The following is a 16,543-nucleotide window of genomic DNA, read 5'->3' as shown; positions in this document are numbered from 1 at the left end:
CAGGTACGGGGGAGCCTGGTGGGCTGCTGTCTATGGGGTCACGTAGAGTCAGACATGACTGGGGCGACTTAGCAGCAGCAGCAATGCAGGAGACGTAAAAGATGCCGGTTCAAGCCCTGGGTCATGAAGATTCCCTGGAGGGGAAATGGCAGCCCACTCTAGTGTTCTTGCCTGGACAATCCCATGGACACAGGAGCCTGGTGGGCGATAGTCATGGGGTCGAAAAGAACCAATTCTTCATGACTGAAGCGACTGCGCACGCACAGCCTAGTGCTACTCAGTGCATGCTTGAGTGCTGAACTATTTGTTATTAATCCACAAAGATAACTATACATATTCAGAGTGTTTAGAATATTTATAGCAACTTGCCATTTTTATCTTATGGGCAGACCTTGTCTGACTATGCTTTGCTTTCTTGTACTTGCCCATACTGCATTTTTTACAGATTGAAAGTTTGTGGCAACCCTGCGTTGTCAGATGATAGTTATCTTTTTTTTTTAAGCAATGAAGTATTTTTTGATTGAGGTATATACCTTGTTTTGCACACCTAGTAGACTACAACATAGTGTAAATATAATTTTTATATGCACTGGGAAACCAAAAATGCACGTAACTCTCTATTGCAATGTTAGCTTTGGTGCGGCAATTTGGAACTGAGCCCATATATCTCCAAGGTGTACCTGGATGTTTTAAAACGTTGGTCCATGATGGATCAAAGTTTTTAGTTTGAGAGCACACAGTCTCTTGACTGGATACCTTACCAACAGTCCTGAGTGCCAGTCAGCTCCACTGAGAAGCCGTAATAATCACAGTGTGGAGTGTGGAGTGAAAAAGCAGATTACAGAAGGCTCTCTGTTTATGTATGCGTATTAGGGGTGTGGGGGAAATTGATCGTGTTTCTCTCAGTGGTCCTATCTTGGTTATAGATCCAGAGAGAGACAGTGTTATTTCCTGCTTTATACACTTTTATATTTGGGGTTTTGTAACAGATGTATCGTACTCTCATAAAAATAGAAACAAAAAATATCTTTGCCATTTTAGGAAAAACAAAAACCAGAAATAATGCCCAGGTCATGGACTTTTCCAGTGGTGTTTCCTGGCTGTCTTAGTTTGTCAGAACTGTTCCCCAGTCATCACAGCCCTGGGTCCAGGGAATTCACAATTCATACCTGCTGCGGTGAAGTATTTTTTTTTAGAAGGGATTTTCAGCAGAAGAAAACATTTCAAGTACTGATAAAGCCTTGTGTAAATGAGGAATGTTTACTCTGGGTACCATCCACTTCTTTTCTTTGCTTCTAAATGTGGTTATTTGTCTTCTTTTAAAAGGTATGGATTCCGGAAGCCACCATATATTGAGCTGAAAGCTCGGCCAAAACTTGGAGAGAGAGAAGTGACTTTAGTTCATGTGACAGACTGGATAGAGAAGAAACTGGAACAAGAGTTTCAGGTACACCTGCTGGGTCATCTCATTTCATGCTGAGTCTAAAAGCTCTGGGCAGAACAGAGGTCCAGGATCCTCCTTGGAAAATCTGATGAAAGCTATGGACCCTCATCTGGGGAAAGTACACATGTGATCAGAGAGGCATAAAATTTCAGGTTTAGTTTTAGAAACCCTGAAACTCATCCACATCCTGTTACATAGTCTTCAGAGGAAACTCAAAACGTTGGGGTCAAAGAGCAAAATGACTGTCATGTCCCCGTAGGCCTGGTGAGGGTTACGTCGTCCATCTGCTGGGACCGTCTTTGGACTTTTCCCCTAGGTGGGGCCTGGAGTTGGCCCGTGAGTAGCACCTGGGCCGTGGTCAGGGAAGCCTTTCCTGCCCTGCTGTGGTACCCACCTTGCTCAGTTTGTGTGTTTCTACATTCTACATGCAGCTACCACCTGCCTTGGGAGTTCAAAGATGAATCAGGCCTCTCCCTACCCTGTGAATCTTCGAGGGTAGTCCTGGAGTTGACTCAGCCAGAGCTCATTCTCCAAGTCTGTCTCTGCATTCTTCCACCACAGGAAATAGCAGTGTGGCCAAGGCCTTGCAATGAGCTATTTCTATTAAATTTTTATCAGGTTTTTGAGGCATAGCTGACTTTTAAGGTTTTATGGATTAACAGACTATTTTATAATGAATTTCACTTTCTGAAGAAGACCCATATTATGTTTGCAGTAGTACCTTTTGAGTCATTGCCTTTAAAATTATACTTTTTATTATCTAAAAACTATATTATTTAAAAGCTGTAGCTGTAAATATAACAACCAATTTATGGAAAGCTTTATTTTATCTCCAAAAGAAAAAGCACTTTGAACCTAGTTAGGGGAAAAGCAACCTCATGCCTGTAGTTCTTTTTCTTTTTCCTACGTGAGGAATTTGGGTGGGTCATCTCTTTTAAAAGTATTGGGCTAGAATGGTCACGCCTTCTAGGGGGCAGACTTTGGTGCATGGTATTTTCGAGGCGAGTCGGGAAGTTGAAGGGTAGCTGTTTGCATTCTCCCAAGGCCACATGCTTTTGTTTTTGCTTTTGGAAGCATTTCTGAAGTTGAATACATTGCCAGAATTCACTTACATAAAATTAGTTTATAAATAGGCAAAGCACCATTGCTGTCAATCACTGATTATCCTGTGGGTGTTCATGATAGTAGGATTTCTTTTCTATGCAGCTTTAACTGGTTCTGGTTTGGGGGAAAAAAAAATAGCTTACTTTTTTGTTGCTAGGATTTTAAGTGCTAGGATAAAATTTACTTAGAACAAGTGTTCTGGATATAGTCATTTGGAATCCTGTGAGCAGCTTATGCCAATTCTCTTAATGTTATTTATCAACTCATGAGTGATTTTATTATATGTACGTGAACTCACAGGCAGGCTGCTTCTGCCTCACAGGCTATTGGGTTCTCATGTTCATGCACTGGTGTTGATGCCTCCAGGCTTTCTGAATATTATAGAGGAATTAGTTTGGAATGTGTAAGAAAAGTTGTTTCATATGGATTTTAAAAACTTGTCTAAAGCCTAAAATTCTTATCAGAACACAATAGGGCAACTCCCAGAGAACAGAGCCTTGTTCCATGTCTGTTCCTTCTTTCTGCAGAAAGTTTTTGTCATGCCAAACATGGATGATGTTTATATCCCCATCATGCACTCGGCCATGGATCCTCGCTCCACGTCCAGCCTCCTGAAAGACCCACCTGTGGAGGCCGCTGATCAGCTGTGATGGGTGCAGTCCTGGTGTTCCCAGTAGTGGGAGATAAGCTCCGTGTGGGGTTCTCGGCTGCCATCTGGGCTGCAGCGCTGGCCTTTCCTTGTGCCACCGCTCTGCCCTCTGCCTGCCGGTGCCGGTCCCACCCTGAGGTGTCCCGAGACTGGGGTCCAGATTGCCTGCTGCAAAGCTTTGCCTCAGCAAAGGAAAACTGGAAGGATCATCCCGGTGGATCCAGAGGTTACTGGTGACTCCCACCCTGGCTTTTCTAAGTCTACCAGGTTTTGTTGTACCACAAGAGCACATTAAGAGCGAAGCTGCACAGCTGGAAGGCTTCCCTTTGCCTCCTCGATGCCTCCAGGGTCTTTGCTCAGCCAGCCAGCGCAGTGGAACGTTTTCTCGCTTCCCCAGTTCGTGTGTGGCAGCCCCAGAGGACATCAGTGTGGTTCCATGTGTGGAGGGTGGGGAGTGGGATTTTGTGAGCTGTGTCTTTGGTGATAAAAGAGGTGTGCATGGCAACTTATTGTGTTTTGGAAGCAAGTAGCCATAGAACATACAACTCTTAACACACTACCAGCTGGGGTGAGAATGGTGGGATTTATGTGTACATTAGGCAAAGCCATGAGATCAAACCATCCCATGCCTTCTACCAACAAGGTACAATCACCTGGTTTCTAACTGATCCCGTTTTCCTGAGACCTGAGCATATGTGAAAATGTCAAACACTGCGCAAGACTGGATTGGAGTGCGGCCAGGAAGCCAGAGCCACCGTCCATCCACCTGGCGCTTCCTCTGTGCTCTGGGAAGCTTTAAATAGGCATAAATGCCTTGTTAACCTAATTGGCTAGGGATGTTTTGTGGGCAGTTTCCTTTTCTGATGGCCAAAACAGGACTGCTCTCTTATCATCTTGAGTCAAGACCAAAAGTTCGCTCAACATCAAACACTACAGATCTCAAAATGAACGTGACATTTAACATTGCCAACTTTATTTTGTGCACTTGTGTCAGAATGTTTAGTTTACAAGTTTCAGGGCTCTCTCAACTGTATAATTTGCTTTGAGAAGTACACTCAAAATACAAATTTTTAATTGTTTAAAGCTGCATTCAACATCAGACTTACCTTGGGTGACTTTTGACAATTACATCTGTGGACAAAGCTAATAGTGTTTTTTTTAAACAGCAGCAGCACCTTGCCTGAACATGACTTTAAAGAAATTAATATATTGAAAGAATATATTTGAACCCTTATTTGATTACTTTAATTGCACCATTAAAACATTTGACTTAAATTATTGGACCATTCCAGTTGGTGTGCTGTTCTCATCGTGTAGGCCGATTTGCCTGTCAGTCCGCATGTCTTCTTCACTGGTCTTATAATTTTTGTGCAATAATTTAAGGCAAAGGACTAGATGCACTATTGTGTAAAGAGATTACACGACTGTACCTTATTGCACTTAATCAAATAGTATGTGGGGGATTTACAATCGCTTGCATTGTTTCACAAATAAATATCTCATGTCAAATACTAGATAAGCATCCAAGTTATTTCTACTTAATCCTGTTCAGGTAACAAACAGAATAAACTATGGCACAGAATCTGAGCCGTCAGCTGCCAGTGGCAGCTTCAGTTTCTTGAGTGATCACTGGACTTGTTCTGTTGAGGATCCAACGGAGACCACACCTTGGTACGCGCGCTGTCCTTTGGTCCTGTCCGACTCTGCAACCCTATGGACTGCAGCCTGCCAGGCTCCTCTGTCCATGGAATTCTCCAGGGTGGAATACTGGAGTGGGTTGCCATGCCTTCTTCCTCCAGGGGATCTTGCTGATCCAGGGATCGAACCTGCATCTTAGATCTCCTTCACTGGCTGGTAGACTCTGCACTAGCACCACCTGCAAAGCCCTCGTAGGCTGAGTTCACACCAACCGCCTACTAACTTGGAGCCACCTCCATTATTAAGCAACAAAGCCGTTAAGACACGGCACTCGTGCATACTTGCCTTTCAACACCTGCCACCTTGTCCTCGGAACTGATGCACATTTCAGCTAAGCTTTGGAGCCCATTGTCATCTGTGTTTTAACTACAAATTGGCACTTGCCATATACCTCTCCAAGGATTAAATCCTATGTTGCTGCAGCTGGTGACCTTCAACACCCACCCCCAAAAGTGGAGAGCAGTAATAAAGCACTCTGTGCTCCAGGCAGGGACTGGCAGACAGGTCTTCAGATACATTTTCAGGAGCTGAGTTCAACTTTCTCCCTTCATATCCACAAAAACACTGAAAACCTCATGGTGACAACTGTCCCTGTGACTAGCAAAAGCTTTACGAGACTAACAAAACTAGAGAAATACGTGCTCAATTGCATGCATCCCCTCACCAAAATCTCTTTTGTACTGACTTGCTTCTTTGGAGCAGTTCTCAGAGCTGTTTCCTGGGCTGCAGCTCTTACTTTGCCCCAAATACTACTTCACTTCAGCCCCCCAGTCATCTCTTTGCCACCCGAGGACTGCAGCACGCCAGGCTTTCCTGTCCATCACCAACCCCGAGAGCTTGCTCAAACTCGTGTCCATCCAGTGGATGATAAAACTCAACTCTCCCTTTGTACACGTTTTTAAAACACCCAGAATGCGCATTACACCTGCAAGGAGGTGCCTATGTTGTGCCCTGCGGCAAAATACCTTGGTACTGTGAGCTGTTCACACTGTCTGGGGCATACTCTATAAGGCAAAGAAAGTGAAGTCGCTCAGACGGGTCCGACTCTTTGCACCCTCATGGACCGTAGCTACCAGGCTCCTTCCTCTATGGGGTTTTCCAGGTAAGAGTACTGGAGTAGGCTGCCATTTCCTTCTCCAGGGGAATCTTCCCAACCCAGAGATCAAACCTGTATTTCCTGTATTGCAGACAGACGCTTTACCGTCTGAGCCACCAGGGAAGCCTATTTTAAGGTAGTCCGCGAATACCCCTTATCAAAGTTAGAAAGCTCATGAAGCCCAAGACCGGGAGGCAATTCCAGTGGAGTACACCACGGCCCTTGAACCGTTCAAGGCCACAGCCTGTTTCTCATCTCCTCTCCCTGCAGATGGCCATCCACACGGCGGTTAAATGAACCGGCGCGTCTCACAGGTCCCCATGAAAGTGACACTCGGACTCAGGGAAGTCACAAGAAATAAGCAGACTACAGGACCCCCGACGTCTTCCCCAGGCCTCTGTATACCCCGCCCCGGCAGCCCAGGGCGGCCGTGTCGCTCGCGGTTAAAAGGGCCGCCGCCGCGGGGGCAGACGACCCCAGTTATGCGCGAGCACGTGCTCTGGCGCTGCAGCCTGACCCCCGGCGCCACGCGCAGGCGCGGCGGGGGCTCAAAGGCAGCGCGTCGCGACAAACAACACAGGACACTAGCACTGGGATCAAACCATTTTATTGAGGGGCTTCGGGGGAAGATCGAAAAGCTGGGAGGACAATGACATCCGACGTCCTTCTCGAGCCATCTGCAAGAACAAGAGCTGTGGGTGAGGAGTGCGATGTGCCCGCAAGCCCGTCTATTCCCAGCCGCCGAGGCAGCCCGACTCAGACTCCAGTTCGCATCACCCGCGTCAGCAGTCTAACACGTGCTTTATTTGGGATGTCATCACCGCAGGCCGCCCTCCCTCCGCCCGACTCCCAGGCCCCCGACACAAAACAAACACCACCTCACCTACCCAGCTCTGATTCAGCAGCTGAAAGGAAATGAAACTGGCCTGGTTTCTACTTAAAGAAGCAGACCGGATGTAGTTGGGCGGGCCTTACCGCTATTGACCAATTGCAAGTTAAAACTTCCTGCCACGTGACTGTAAAGTAACTCACTGATTGGCCTGGCTCGCTGAGTCCTCCAGAGTATAGAGTGGTTACATGCCAACCATAGAGATGGGTGTTAAGTAAAGGCTGTGTCCTAAATTTAGTGTCCTAATTCTTCTGGTTTCTTTCATCACCTAGGTCACCGGCTTGTGAGTGGTGTATCTCTCTATAGTACACAAAACGGAACAGCACAGACAGTAGGGCGCAGGAAATGCTTAACCTGTTAGATAGTCTGTTTCACGAGCTAAGCTAGGAGCTGAGGTGACAATAGTCTTGCCCCTGAATTTAAAGTAACCTGTTCTGGCAGAAAAAGCTTGCATTTGAAAGCAGGTCGATGTGCAATCAAATCCTGACTTTGTGATGAATTCGCTTCTTGACCTTGATCACTTAGCCTTTCTGAGCCTCGATTTCTGAAAAACAGAGAAATCCAAAGTAACAGTGGTGTACAAGGATTACATTAATGTCAATCAACTGACACATTCTAAGTGGTAAACAAATACGTGTGTTTGAAGTAGTGGTGTGATGCGGAAAGCTTATGTGATTATATTACTTTAATAAATGCTAAAATAGAAGTAGCTTACTTAGAGGCCGAAGGGAGAGAAGGTCTAACTTTGGGAAAGCCGAAAGTACTTCTAAGTACTGAGATCAAACTGTGAGGCAGACACATTATTCACAAGTGGACAATAAGAATATGTCCTTGCTATCTGGGTTTGATTTCGGCTTCCAAAGTAACTCACCAGGTAAAGAATCGGAATGCTGGTTAGATCCCTGGATGGGGAAGATGCCCTGGAGGAGGAAATAGCAACCCACTCCAGTATTCCTGCCTGGAGAATTCAATGGACAGGAGCCTGGCAGGCTACAGTCCATGGGGTTACAAAGAGTTGGACACAACAGAGCACTCACACACTCTGGGTTTGATATATTGGGAGAGGGAACAGAAAACACACAGGCGCAATAATCTGGTTATCATTACTTCCTTTATATGTTTTACTTGGGAATTAATTTTCTTTTTTCTCCCAACTTAATAAGGAAAATTTATTGTTTTCTGTAATAATGAAAGTATTTCAGCCTGTGTTTGTATAGTTGAATAGGACTCTTACTTTCCTTATTTTCTACATAGTCTTTAGTTATATTTCTAAATTCTTCTTTGGTCCAAAACAATCATTATTTTGGCAAGTGTATTGTAACCTGTATATGATGTGGACTTTAAGAAAAACCCACAGTGTAAGATGAGTGCGCTGAGTTTATTCAGTGTCTTACTGGGGATTTTAGGCCAGGAGACAGAGAGCTATGAGAAACTGTTCCCAAGAAGCAAGGGAGGAGCCAAGAAATACATGAATTTTTTGCTAAAAACAAAACAAATATAGTTGAACATCAAAGATTACTGCCATTCACAAAAAACAGCCATCTCAATGATTTTAGTGCTTTTCTATATATGGGAAAAGGCAAGAATGTGGGGGTTGTAGACATTTTTCCTTAGATGTGTATCTTAAGTATCTAGGGGCCAGTATCCAAAGCAAAGAATGCTTCCTGTTTTTCTCGCTCCTGATTCCCCTCAGGTCCCCTGTCAGTGATGGCCAACTGGAGCAGCTAATGGCTTGATCCTTGTAGAACTGGAATGGCAGGCAACATTTTTTTTTCTTGTCAATGATTATTTTCATTGCTGTTTAATAAACCTTTGTTTTTAATTTCAACATTTATTACTCTGTAGTACAGTTTCTACATTGGGAAATTAATTAGTTTTCTTTGTGACCTAAAACATGATCTATTTTTATAAATATTCCACAGATTCTTGAAATGGAGATCTTTTCACTATCATGTACAGATACTGACATGCAGCCTGCCAGGCTCCTCTGACCATGGGATTTCCCAGGCAAGAATACTGGAGTGGATTGCCATTTTCTCTTCTCCAGGGAATCTTCCTGACCTAGGGATGGAACCCGGGTCTCCTGCATTACAGGCAAATTCTTTACCGTTTGAGTCACCAGGGAAGCTCTAATATGTTTTCCAACATGGTGAGTGTAAAAATGATATCTTTGATGCCAGTCATGGGCCAGATAAAGGCCCATGAAGATGAATGGTTCTATGAAGACCTATAAGACCTTCTAGAATTAACACCCAAAAAAGAGGTCCTTTTCATTATAGGAGACTGGAATGCAAAAGTAGGAAGTCAAGAAATACCTGGAGTAACAGGCAAATTTGGCCTTGGAGTACAGGGCAAAGGCTAACAGAGTTTTGCCAAGAGAACACACTGGTCATAGCAAACACCCTCTTCCAACAACACAAGAGAAGACTCTACACATGGACATCACCAGATGGTCAATACTGAAATCAGATTGATTATATTCTTAGCAGCAAAAGATGGAGTAGCTCTATAGAGTCAGAGAAAACAAGACTGGGAGCTGACTATGGCTCAGATCGTGAACTCCTTACTGCCAAATTCAGACTTAAGTTGAAGAAAGTAGCGAAAATCACTAGACCAGGCAGTTCAGTTCAGTTCAGTCACTCAGTCATCTCCAACTCTTTGCGACCCTATGGACTACAGCATGCTAGGCCTCCCTGTCCATCACCAACTCTCGGAGTTTACTCAAACTCATGTCCATTGAGTCGGTGATGCCATCCAACCATCTCATCCTCTGTCATCCCCTTCTCTTCAGGCCTTCAATCTTTCACAGCATCAGAGTCTTTTCAAATCAGTCAGTTCTTCGCATCAGGTGGCCAAAGTATTGGAGTTTCAGCTTCAACATCAGTCCTTCCAATGAATATTCAGGACTGATTTCCTTTAGGATGGACTGGTTGGATCTCCTTGCAGTCCAAGGGACTCTCAAGAGTCTTCTCCAACACCACAGTTCAAAAGCATCAATTCTTCTGCGCTCAGCTTTCTTTATAGTCCAACTCTTCATCCATACATGACTACTGGAAAAACCTAGCCTTAACTAGATAGACTTGTTGGCAAAGTAATATCTCTGTTTTTTAATATGCTGTCTATATTGGTCATAACTTTTCTTCCAAGGAGTAAGTGTCTTTTAATTTCATGGCTGCAGTCACTATGTGCAGTGATTTTGGAGCCCAAAAATATAAACTCTGCCACTGTTTCCACTGCTTCTCCATCTATTTGCCATGAAGTGATGGGACCGGATGCCATGATCTTCGTTTTCTGAATGTTGGGCTTTAAGCCAATTTTTTCACTCTCCTCTTTCACTTTCATCAAGAGGCTCTTTAGTTCTTCTTCACTTTCTACCATAAGGGTGGTGTCATCTGCATATCTGAGGTTATTGATATTTCTCCCGGCAACCTTGATTCCAGCTTGTGCTTCATCAAGCCCAGCATTTCGCATGATGTACTCTGCATAGAAGTTAAATAAGCAGGGTGACAATATACAGCCTTGATGTACTCCTTTTCCTATTTGGAACCAGTCTGTTGCTCCATGTCCAGTTCTAACTGTTGCTTCCTGACCTGCATACAGATTTCTCAAGAGGCAGGTCAGGTGGTCTGGTATTCCCAACTCTTTCAGAATTTTCCAGAGTTTATTGTGATCTACACAGTCAAAGGCTTTGGCATAGTCAATAAAGCAGAAATAGATGTTTCTAGACCATGCAGATATGACCTAAATCAAATCCCTTATGATTACACAGTGAAAGTGACAAATAGATTCAAGGGATTAGATCTGATAGACAGAGTGCCTGAAGAACTATAGACGGAGGTTCATGACATTGTACAGGAGGCAGTGATCAAGACCATCCCCAAGAAAAAGAAATGTAAAAAGGCAAAATGGTTGTCTGAGGAGGCCTTACAAATAGCTGAAAAAGGAAGAGAAGCTAAAGGCAGAGAAGAAAAGGAAAGATATACCCATTTGAATGCAGAGTTCCAAAGAGCAGCAGGGAGAGATAAGATAGCCTTCCTCAGGGATCAGTGCAAAGAAATTGAAGAAAACAATACAATGGGAAAGACTAGAGATCTCTTCAAGAAAATGAGAGATATCAAGGGAATATTTCATGCAAAGATGGGCTCAATAAAGGACAGAGATGGTATGGACCTAACAGAAGCAGAAGATATTAAGAAGAGGTGGCAAGAATACACAGAAGAACTATACAGAAAAGATCTTCATGACCCAGATAACTATGATGGTGTGATCACTCACCTAGAGCCAGACATCCTGGAATGCAAAGTCAAGTGGGCCTTAGGAAGCATCACTACAAACAAAGCTAGTGGAGGTGATGGAATTCCAGTTGAGCTATTTCAAATCCTGAAAGATGATGCTGTGAAAGTGCTGCACTCAATATGCCAGCAAATTTGGAATACTCAGCAGTGGCCACAGGACTGGAAAAGGTCAGTTTTCATTCCAATCCCAAAGAAAGACAATGCCAAAGAATGTTCAAACTACTGCACAATTGCACTTATCTCACACGCTAGCAAAGTAATGCTCAGAATTCTCCAAGTGAGGCTTCAACAGTAAGTGAACAGTGAACATCCAGGTGCTCAGGCTGTATTTAGAAAAGGCAGAGGAATTAGAGATCAAATTGCCAACATTCGCTGGATCATCGAAAAAGCAAGAGAGTTCCAGAAAAACATCTGCTTTATTGACTATGCTAAAGCCTTTGACTGTGTAGATCACAATAAACTCTGGAAAATTCTGAAAGAGTTGGGAATACCAGACCATCTGACCTGCCTCTTGAGAAACCTATATGCAGGTCAGGAAGCAACAGTTAGAACTGGACATGGAACAACAGACTGGTTCCAAATAGGAAAAGGAGTACGTCAAGGCTGTAAATTGTCACCCTGCTTACTTAATTTCTATGCAGAGTACATCATGAGAAATGCTGGGCTTGATGAAGCACAAGCTGGAATCAAGATTGCCGGGAGAAATATCAATAACCTCAGATATGCTGATGACACCACCCTTATGGCAGAAAGTGAAGAAGAACTAAAGAGCCTCTTGATGAAAGTGAAAGAGGAGAGTGAAAAAGTTGGCTTACAACTCAACATGCAGAAAACTAAGATCTGGTCCATCACTTCATGGCAAATAGATGGAGAAGCAGTGGAAACAGTGGCAGAGTTTATATTTTTGGGCTCCAAAATCACTGCACATAGTGACTGCAGCCATGAAATTAGAAGATGCTTACTTCTTGGAAGAAAAGCTATGACCAACATAGACAGCATATTAAAAAGCAGAGACGTTACTTTGCCAACAAAGTTCTGTCTAGTCAAAGCTGTGGTCTTTCCAGTAGTCATGTATGGATGTGAGAGTTGGACTATAAAGAAAGCTGAGTGCCAAAGAATTGATGCTTTTGAACTGTGATGTTGGAGAAGACTCTTGAGAGTCCCTTGGACTGCAAGGAGATCCAACCAGTCCATCCTAAAGGAAATCAGTCCTGAATATTCATTGGAAGGACTGATGTTGAAGCTGAAACTCCAATCCTTTGGCCACCTGATGCAAAGAACTGACTCATTTGAAAAGACCCAGATGCTGGGAAAGATTGAAGATGGAAGGAGAAAGGGACAACAGAGGATGAGATGGTTGGATGGCATTACCAACTTGATGGACGTGAGCTTGAGTGAGCTCTGGGAATTGGTGATGGACAGGGAAGCCTGGCATGCTGCTTTCCGTGGGTCACAAAGAGTTGAACACGACTGAGTGACTGAACTGAACTGATGGGCCAGGTATGGTGTTATGTATATTATTGATTTAGTCCTCTTAGAAATGCTGAGCTAGCATTTTAATCAGGGTTTAGTGGTTGTAAGTGATGGCAACCCAACTCAAACTAGCTGGTCTAAATAGGGTAGCATGTCTGACTCTTTGTAACCCCATGGACTGTAGCCTACCAGGCTCCTCTATCCATGAGGTTTCCCAGGCAAGAATACTGGAGTGGATTGCCATTTCCTACTCCAAGGGATCTTCCCAGCCGAGGGATTGAACCTGCATCTCGAGTCTCCTGCATTGGCAGATGGATTCTTTACCACAGGTGCCACCTGGGAAAGCCCATAAATAGGGGAAAGTTTAGTTAAACAGGGGAAGACAAGCTGTGCAGGCTGATCTCAAGGCAACTAGAGGCAGAACTTAAGTTTGTCCAGGACTCCTTTACCACATCTGTGCTTCTCTTTATTTGTCAGGTTTTTTTTTTTTTTTTTTTAATTTTGAAATGGCTTTCATTACAGATGGAGGCAGCTCCTGGGCCTCACATTCCTGGCTTTGCCAGTAGAAAGGAAATGAGTCCTTTTTGTGGCTCTAGTTGGGGCCAGATCGGATATAAGCACACCCATGGGTCAAATAAAGGTGTCAGATGGGTAGCTGTTTTGGTCAACTATTACTACACAACAAACAACTCCATAATTCAGTGGTATTACACAACAGTCCTTTTATTATCTCTCGCAATTCTGTGGGTTAACTAGCCTTGTTAACTGAAAACAGTTTGCCTCTTTTATCTTTTGCCTCAAGCCCAAAGACACAGCCAAGCCAAAGATTGGGAGAAGGAAGGATTTATTACTTGCAGCAAGTAAGGAGAATGCCTTTTCATACTGTTCATGGGGTTCTCAAGGCAAGAATAGTGAAGTGGTTTGCCATTCCCTTCTCCAGTGAGATGTGAGAGTTGGACTATAAAGAAAGCTGAGCACTGAAGAATTGATGCTTTTGAACTGTGGTGTTGGAGAAGATTCTTGAGAGTCCCTTGGACTGCAAGGAGATCAAAGCAGTCAATCCTAAAGGAAATCAGTCCAGAATATTCATTGGAAGGACTGATGCTGAAGCTGAGATTCTGATACTTTGGTCACCTGATTCAAAGAACTGACTCATTGGAAAAGACCCTGATTCTGGGAAAGATTGAAGGCAGGAGAAGGGGATGGCAGAGGATGAGATGGTTGTATGGCATCACTGACTCTGATGGACATGAGTTTGAGCAAGCTCCAGGAATTGGTGATGGACAGGAAGGCCTGGAGTGCTGTAGTCCATGGGGTCTCATAGAGTGGGACACAAGTGAGCAACTGAACTGATCTGAACTGAAGGAGAATGCCAGGGATATTTCACAAAGCAGTGTCTCCCCAAACAGCAAAATTAGGGAAGTTTTAAGCTAAGGGAATGTTCATATTCATGAAGGGGCTGGGGCTGTGTGTATTCATGAAGGGATTTGAGTAAAGGAGAATTCAGCACAGAATTGGGGCAGTGTTTGACAAGGTCCAAACTTTAGCTGCTTGAAGTCACAGAGGTCAGAAAAATATCAACATCATTCTTTAGGTTCAGACCAGTCTGGGGTCTTAGCCATCCTCCACCTAGGAGGGGGCCTTAGTTCCTGTAGAACAACTCCAAGGCCATACCAGCTTATTATGTATATCCCTTAAGGAGGAACTTGGACTCTTTTACTGCTGAACTATTAAATATATATATATATATATTTATTGAAGTGTAGTTGACTTACAATGTTTCAGGTGCAGAGCAAGATGATTCAGTTGTACAAATACACATATATTATTTTTGAAATTATTTTCCATTTTAGGTTATTACTCACTGAACTATTTTTTCCTGATGTTGTCCTTTGTTCCTGCATCCCCTCACTTTCCTTGTGTGTGTGTGCTTAGATGCTCGGTTGTGTCCAAGTCTTCGCAACCCTATGGACTGTAGCCCACCAGGGTCCTCTGTCCATGGGATTCTCCAGGCAAGAATACTGGAGTGAGTTGCCATTTCCTCCTCCAGGGGATCTTTCCAACCCAAAGATCACACCCAGGCCTCTTGCCTTGCAGGCAGATGCTTTACCATCGAGTCACCAGGGAAGCACCTTATTTGACATGCTGTAAATAAGTGTTGCACTTTGCCTTCATCACAATCTAGTGTCAGTAAATTGGCTCTGCTTCGAGGTGGGCGAGCGGACCTGAGTTCAGTTTAATAATTATACAGTCCCTTGAACATGGTAAACGTTTGATAATTGCTATTGAATTCCTTGTTCTGAATCTTCTTGTTTGTGTAACTGGATCAGTAAGATGCTTTCCATCCTGCTTTGGCGAGGTCTGTTGTGTGAGCCCTGGTCTCCCCTTTTCTTGTTCTAGATTAAGACCCAAATAACCCTTGCTATGGACTTGATGGGTCAGGTGGTAAAGAATCTGCCTGCAATGCAGGAGACTTGGGTTTGATCCCTGATTTGGGAGGATCCTCGGGAGAAGGGAATAGCAACCCACTCCAGTTTTCTTGCCTGGAGAATTCCAGGGACAGAGAAGCCTGGTGGGCTACAGGCCATGGGGTCGCAGAGTCGGACACAACTGAGCAATTAACATACACATACACAACCCTTGTTAACTGTCTTCTAATGTCTCTCAAATGCCTGTCTTTTGCTCTAACTCTCCTCCTGAAGCATCTCACTCTGCTGCCTGGTAAGAAAGCCCAGCCTGACTCTAATGCCCATCCTGCCTGCCCTGCTTACCTCCCACAGTTCCTCCAGGTAGAAGTCAGCATGAGCTCACCGATAGGTCAGCTGGGGCTTCCAGGAAGCCACACATGGTTTTCCTTTCTCCAGGCTTTTGTTCAGATCTTCCTTTCCCCCAAGACTATCCTTCCCCTTGTCAAATCTGACAAATGGTCCAGCCCAGATACCCCTTCTTCCATGAAACCCTCCCTGTTCTATCTATTCCATTCCTTTCCTTTCACCAGACCCGTCTTTCTCATGAACACCATCAGTTCAGTTCAGTTCAGTCACTCAGTCATGTCTGACTCTTTGCGACCCTATGAACTGCAGCACGCCAGGCCTCTCTGTCTATCACCAACTCCCGGAGTTCACTCAAACTCACATCCATCGAGTCGGTGATGCCATCCAGCCATCTCATCCTCTGTTGTCCCCTTTCCCTCCTGCCCCCAATCCCTCCCAGCATCAGAGTCTTTTCCAATGAGTCAACTCTTCACATGAGGTGGCCAAAGTACTGGAGTTTCAGCTTTAGCATCATTCCTTCCAAAGAACACCCAGGGCTGATCTCCTTCAGAATGGACTGGTTGGATCTCCTTGCAGTCCAAGGGACTCTCAAGAGTCTTCTCCAACACCACAGTTCAAAAACATCAATTCTTCGGCGCTGAGCTTTCTTCACAGTCCAACTCTCACATCCATACATGACCACTGGAAAAGCCATAGCCTTGACTAGACGGAACTTTGTTGGCAAAATAGTATCTCTGCTTTTCAATATGCTATCTAGGTTGGTCACAACTTTTCTTCCAAGGAGTAAGCGTCTTTTAATTTCATGGCTGCAGTCACCATCTTCAGTGATTTTGGAGCCCCAAAAATTAAAGTCTGACACTGTTTCCCCATCTGTTTCCCATGAACACTATAGTTCTCTTTTAAAGTTTATTCCTGCCTTCTTGCAGTTTTCACAGTTGGCCTTATACTTTGATGTTCTCTGTGCACATCCTATCATCTTTGGTGTTGTATAGTCAGTAAGTTGTGCCCAACTCTTTGCGACACCATGGACTGTAGCCCACCAAGCTCCTCTGTCCATGGAATTTCCCAGGCAAGAATACTGGAGTGAGTTACCATTTCCTTCCCCAGGGGATCTTTCCAAC

At 44.2% G+C, this 16,543-nt stretch overlaps 1 protein-coding gene, 1 long non-coding RNA gene and 2 other non-coding genes across 5 annotated transcripts in view; 1 reads left to right on the top strand and 3 right to left on the bottom strand.

The window, feature by feature from the left end:
• TEX2 (testis expressed 2) overlaps positions 1-4,708 on the top strand; it is a 114,371-nt gene extending 109,663 nt beyond the window's left edge. For both annotated transcript variants that reach the window (XM_061392355.1, XM_061392356.1), the window contains exons 11-12: positions 1,327-1,447; positions 3,076-4,708. In XM_061392355.1, the coding sequence (XP_061248339.1) occupies positions 1,327-1,447; positions 3,076-3,198 (244 nt within the window). In that variant the 3' untranslated portion in view covers positions 3,199-4,708. The remainder of the gene's footprint in view (positions 1-1,326; positions 1,448-3,075) is intronic.
• A 1,711-nt stretch (positions 4,709-6,419) lies between these two features.
• On the bottom strand, positions 6,420-6,552 carry LOC133233159 (small nucleolar RNA SNORA76). The gene has a single exon (XR_009731634.1). It is a non-coding gene; the product is annotated as a small nucleolar RNA SNORA76 (small nucleolar RNA).
• A 30-nt stretch (positions 6,553-6,582) lies between these two features.
• On the bottom strand, positions 6,583-7,279 carry LOC133232656 (uncharacterized). Its single transcript, XR_009731417.1, has 2 exons — positions 6,879-7,279; positions 6,583-6,668 (listed from the first exon to the last, which is right to left on the bottom strand). It is a non-coding gene; the product is annotated as an uncharacterized LOC133232656 (long non-coding RNA).
• LOC133233131 (small nucleolar RNA SNORD104) lies at positions 6,746-6,815 on the bottom strand. Its single transcript, XR_009731608.1, has one exon. It is a non-coding gene; the product is annotated as a small nucleolar RNA SNORD104 (small nucleolar RNA).
• Positions 7,280-16,543: the final 9,264 nt, after the last annotated feature.

Source organism: Bos javanicus, chromosome 19 (genome assembly GCF_032452875.1).
Source record: "Bos javanicus breed banteng chromosome 19, ARS-OSU_banteng_1.0, whole genome shotgun sequence".
Lineage (NCBI taxonomy): Eukaryota > Metazoa > Chordata > Mammalia > Artiodactyla > Bovidae > Bos > Bos javanicus.
This window is presented reverse-complemented; position numbering and strand designations above follow the sequence as displayed.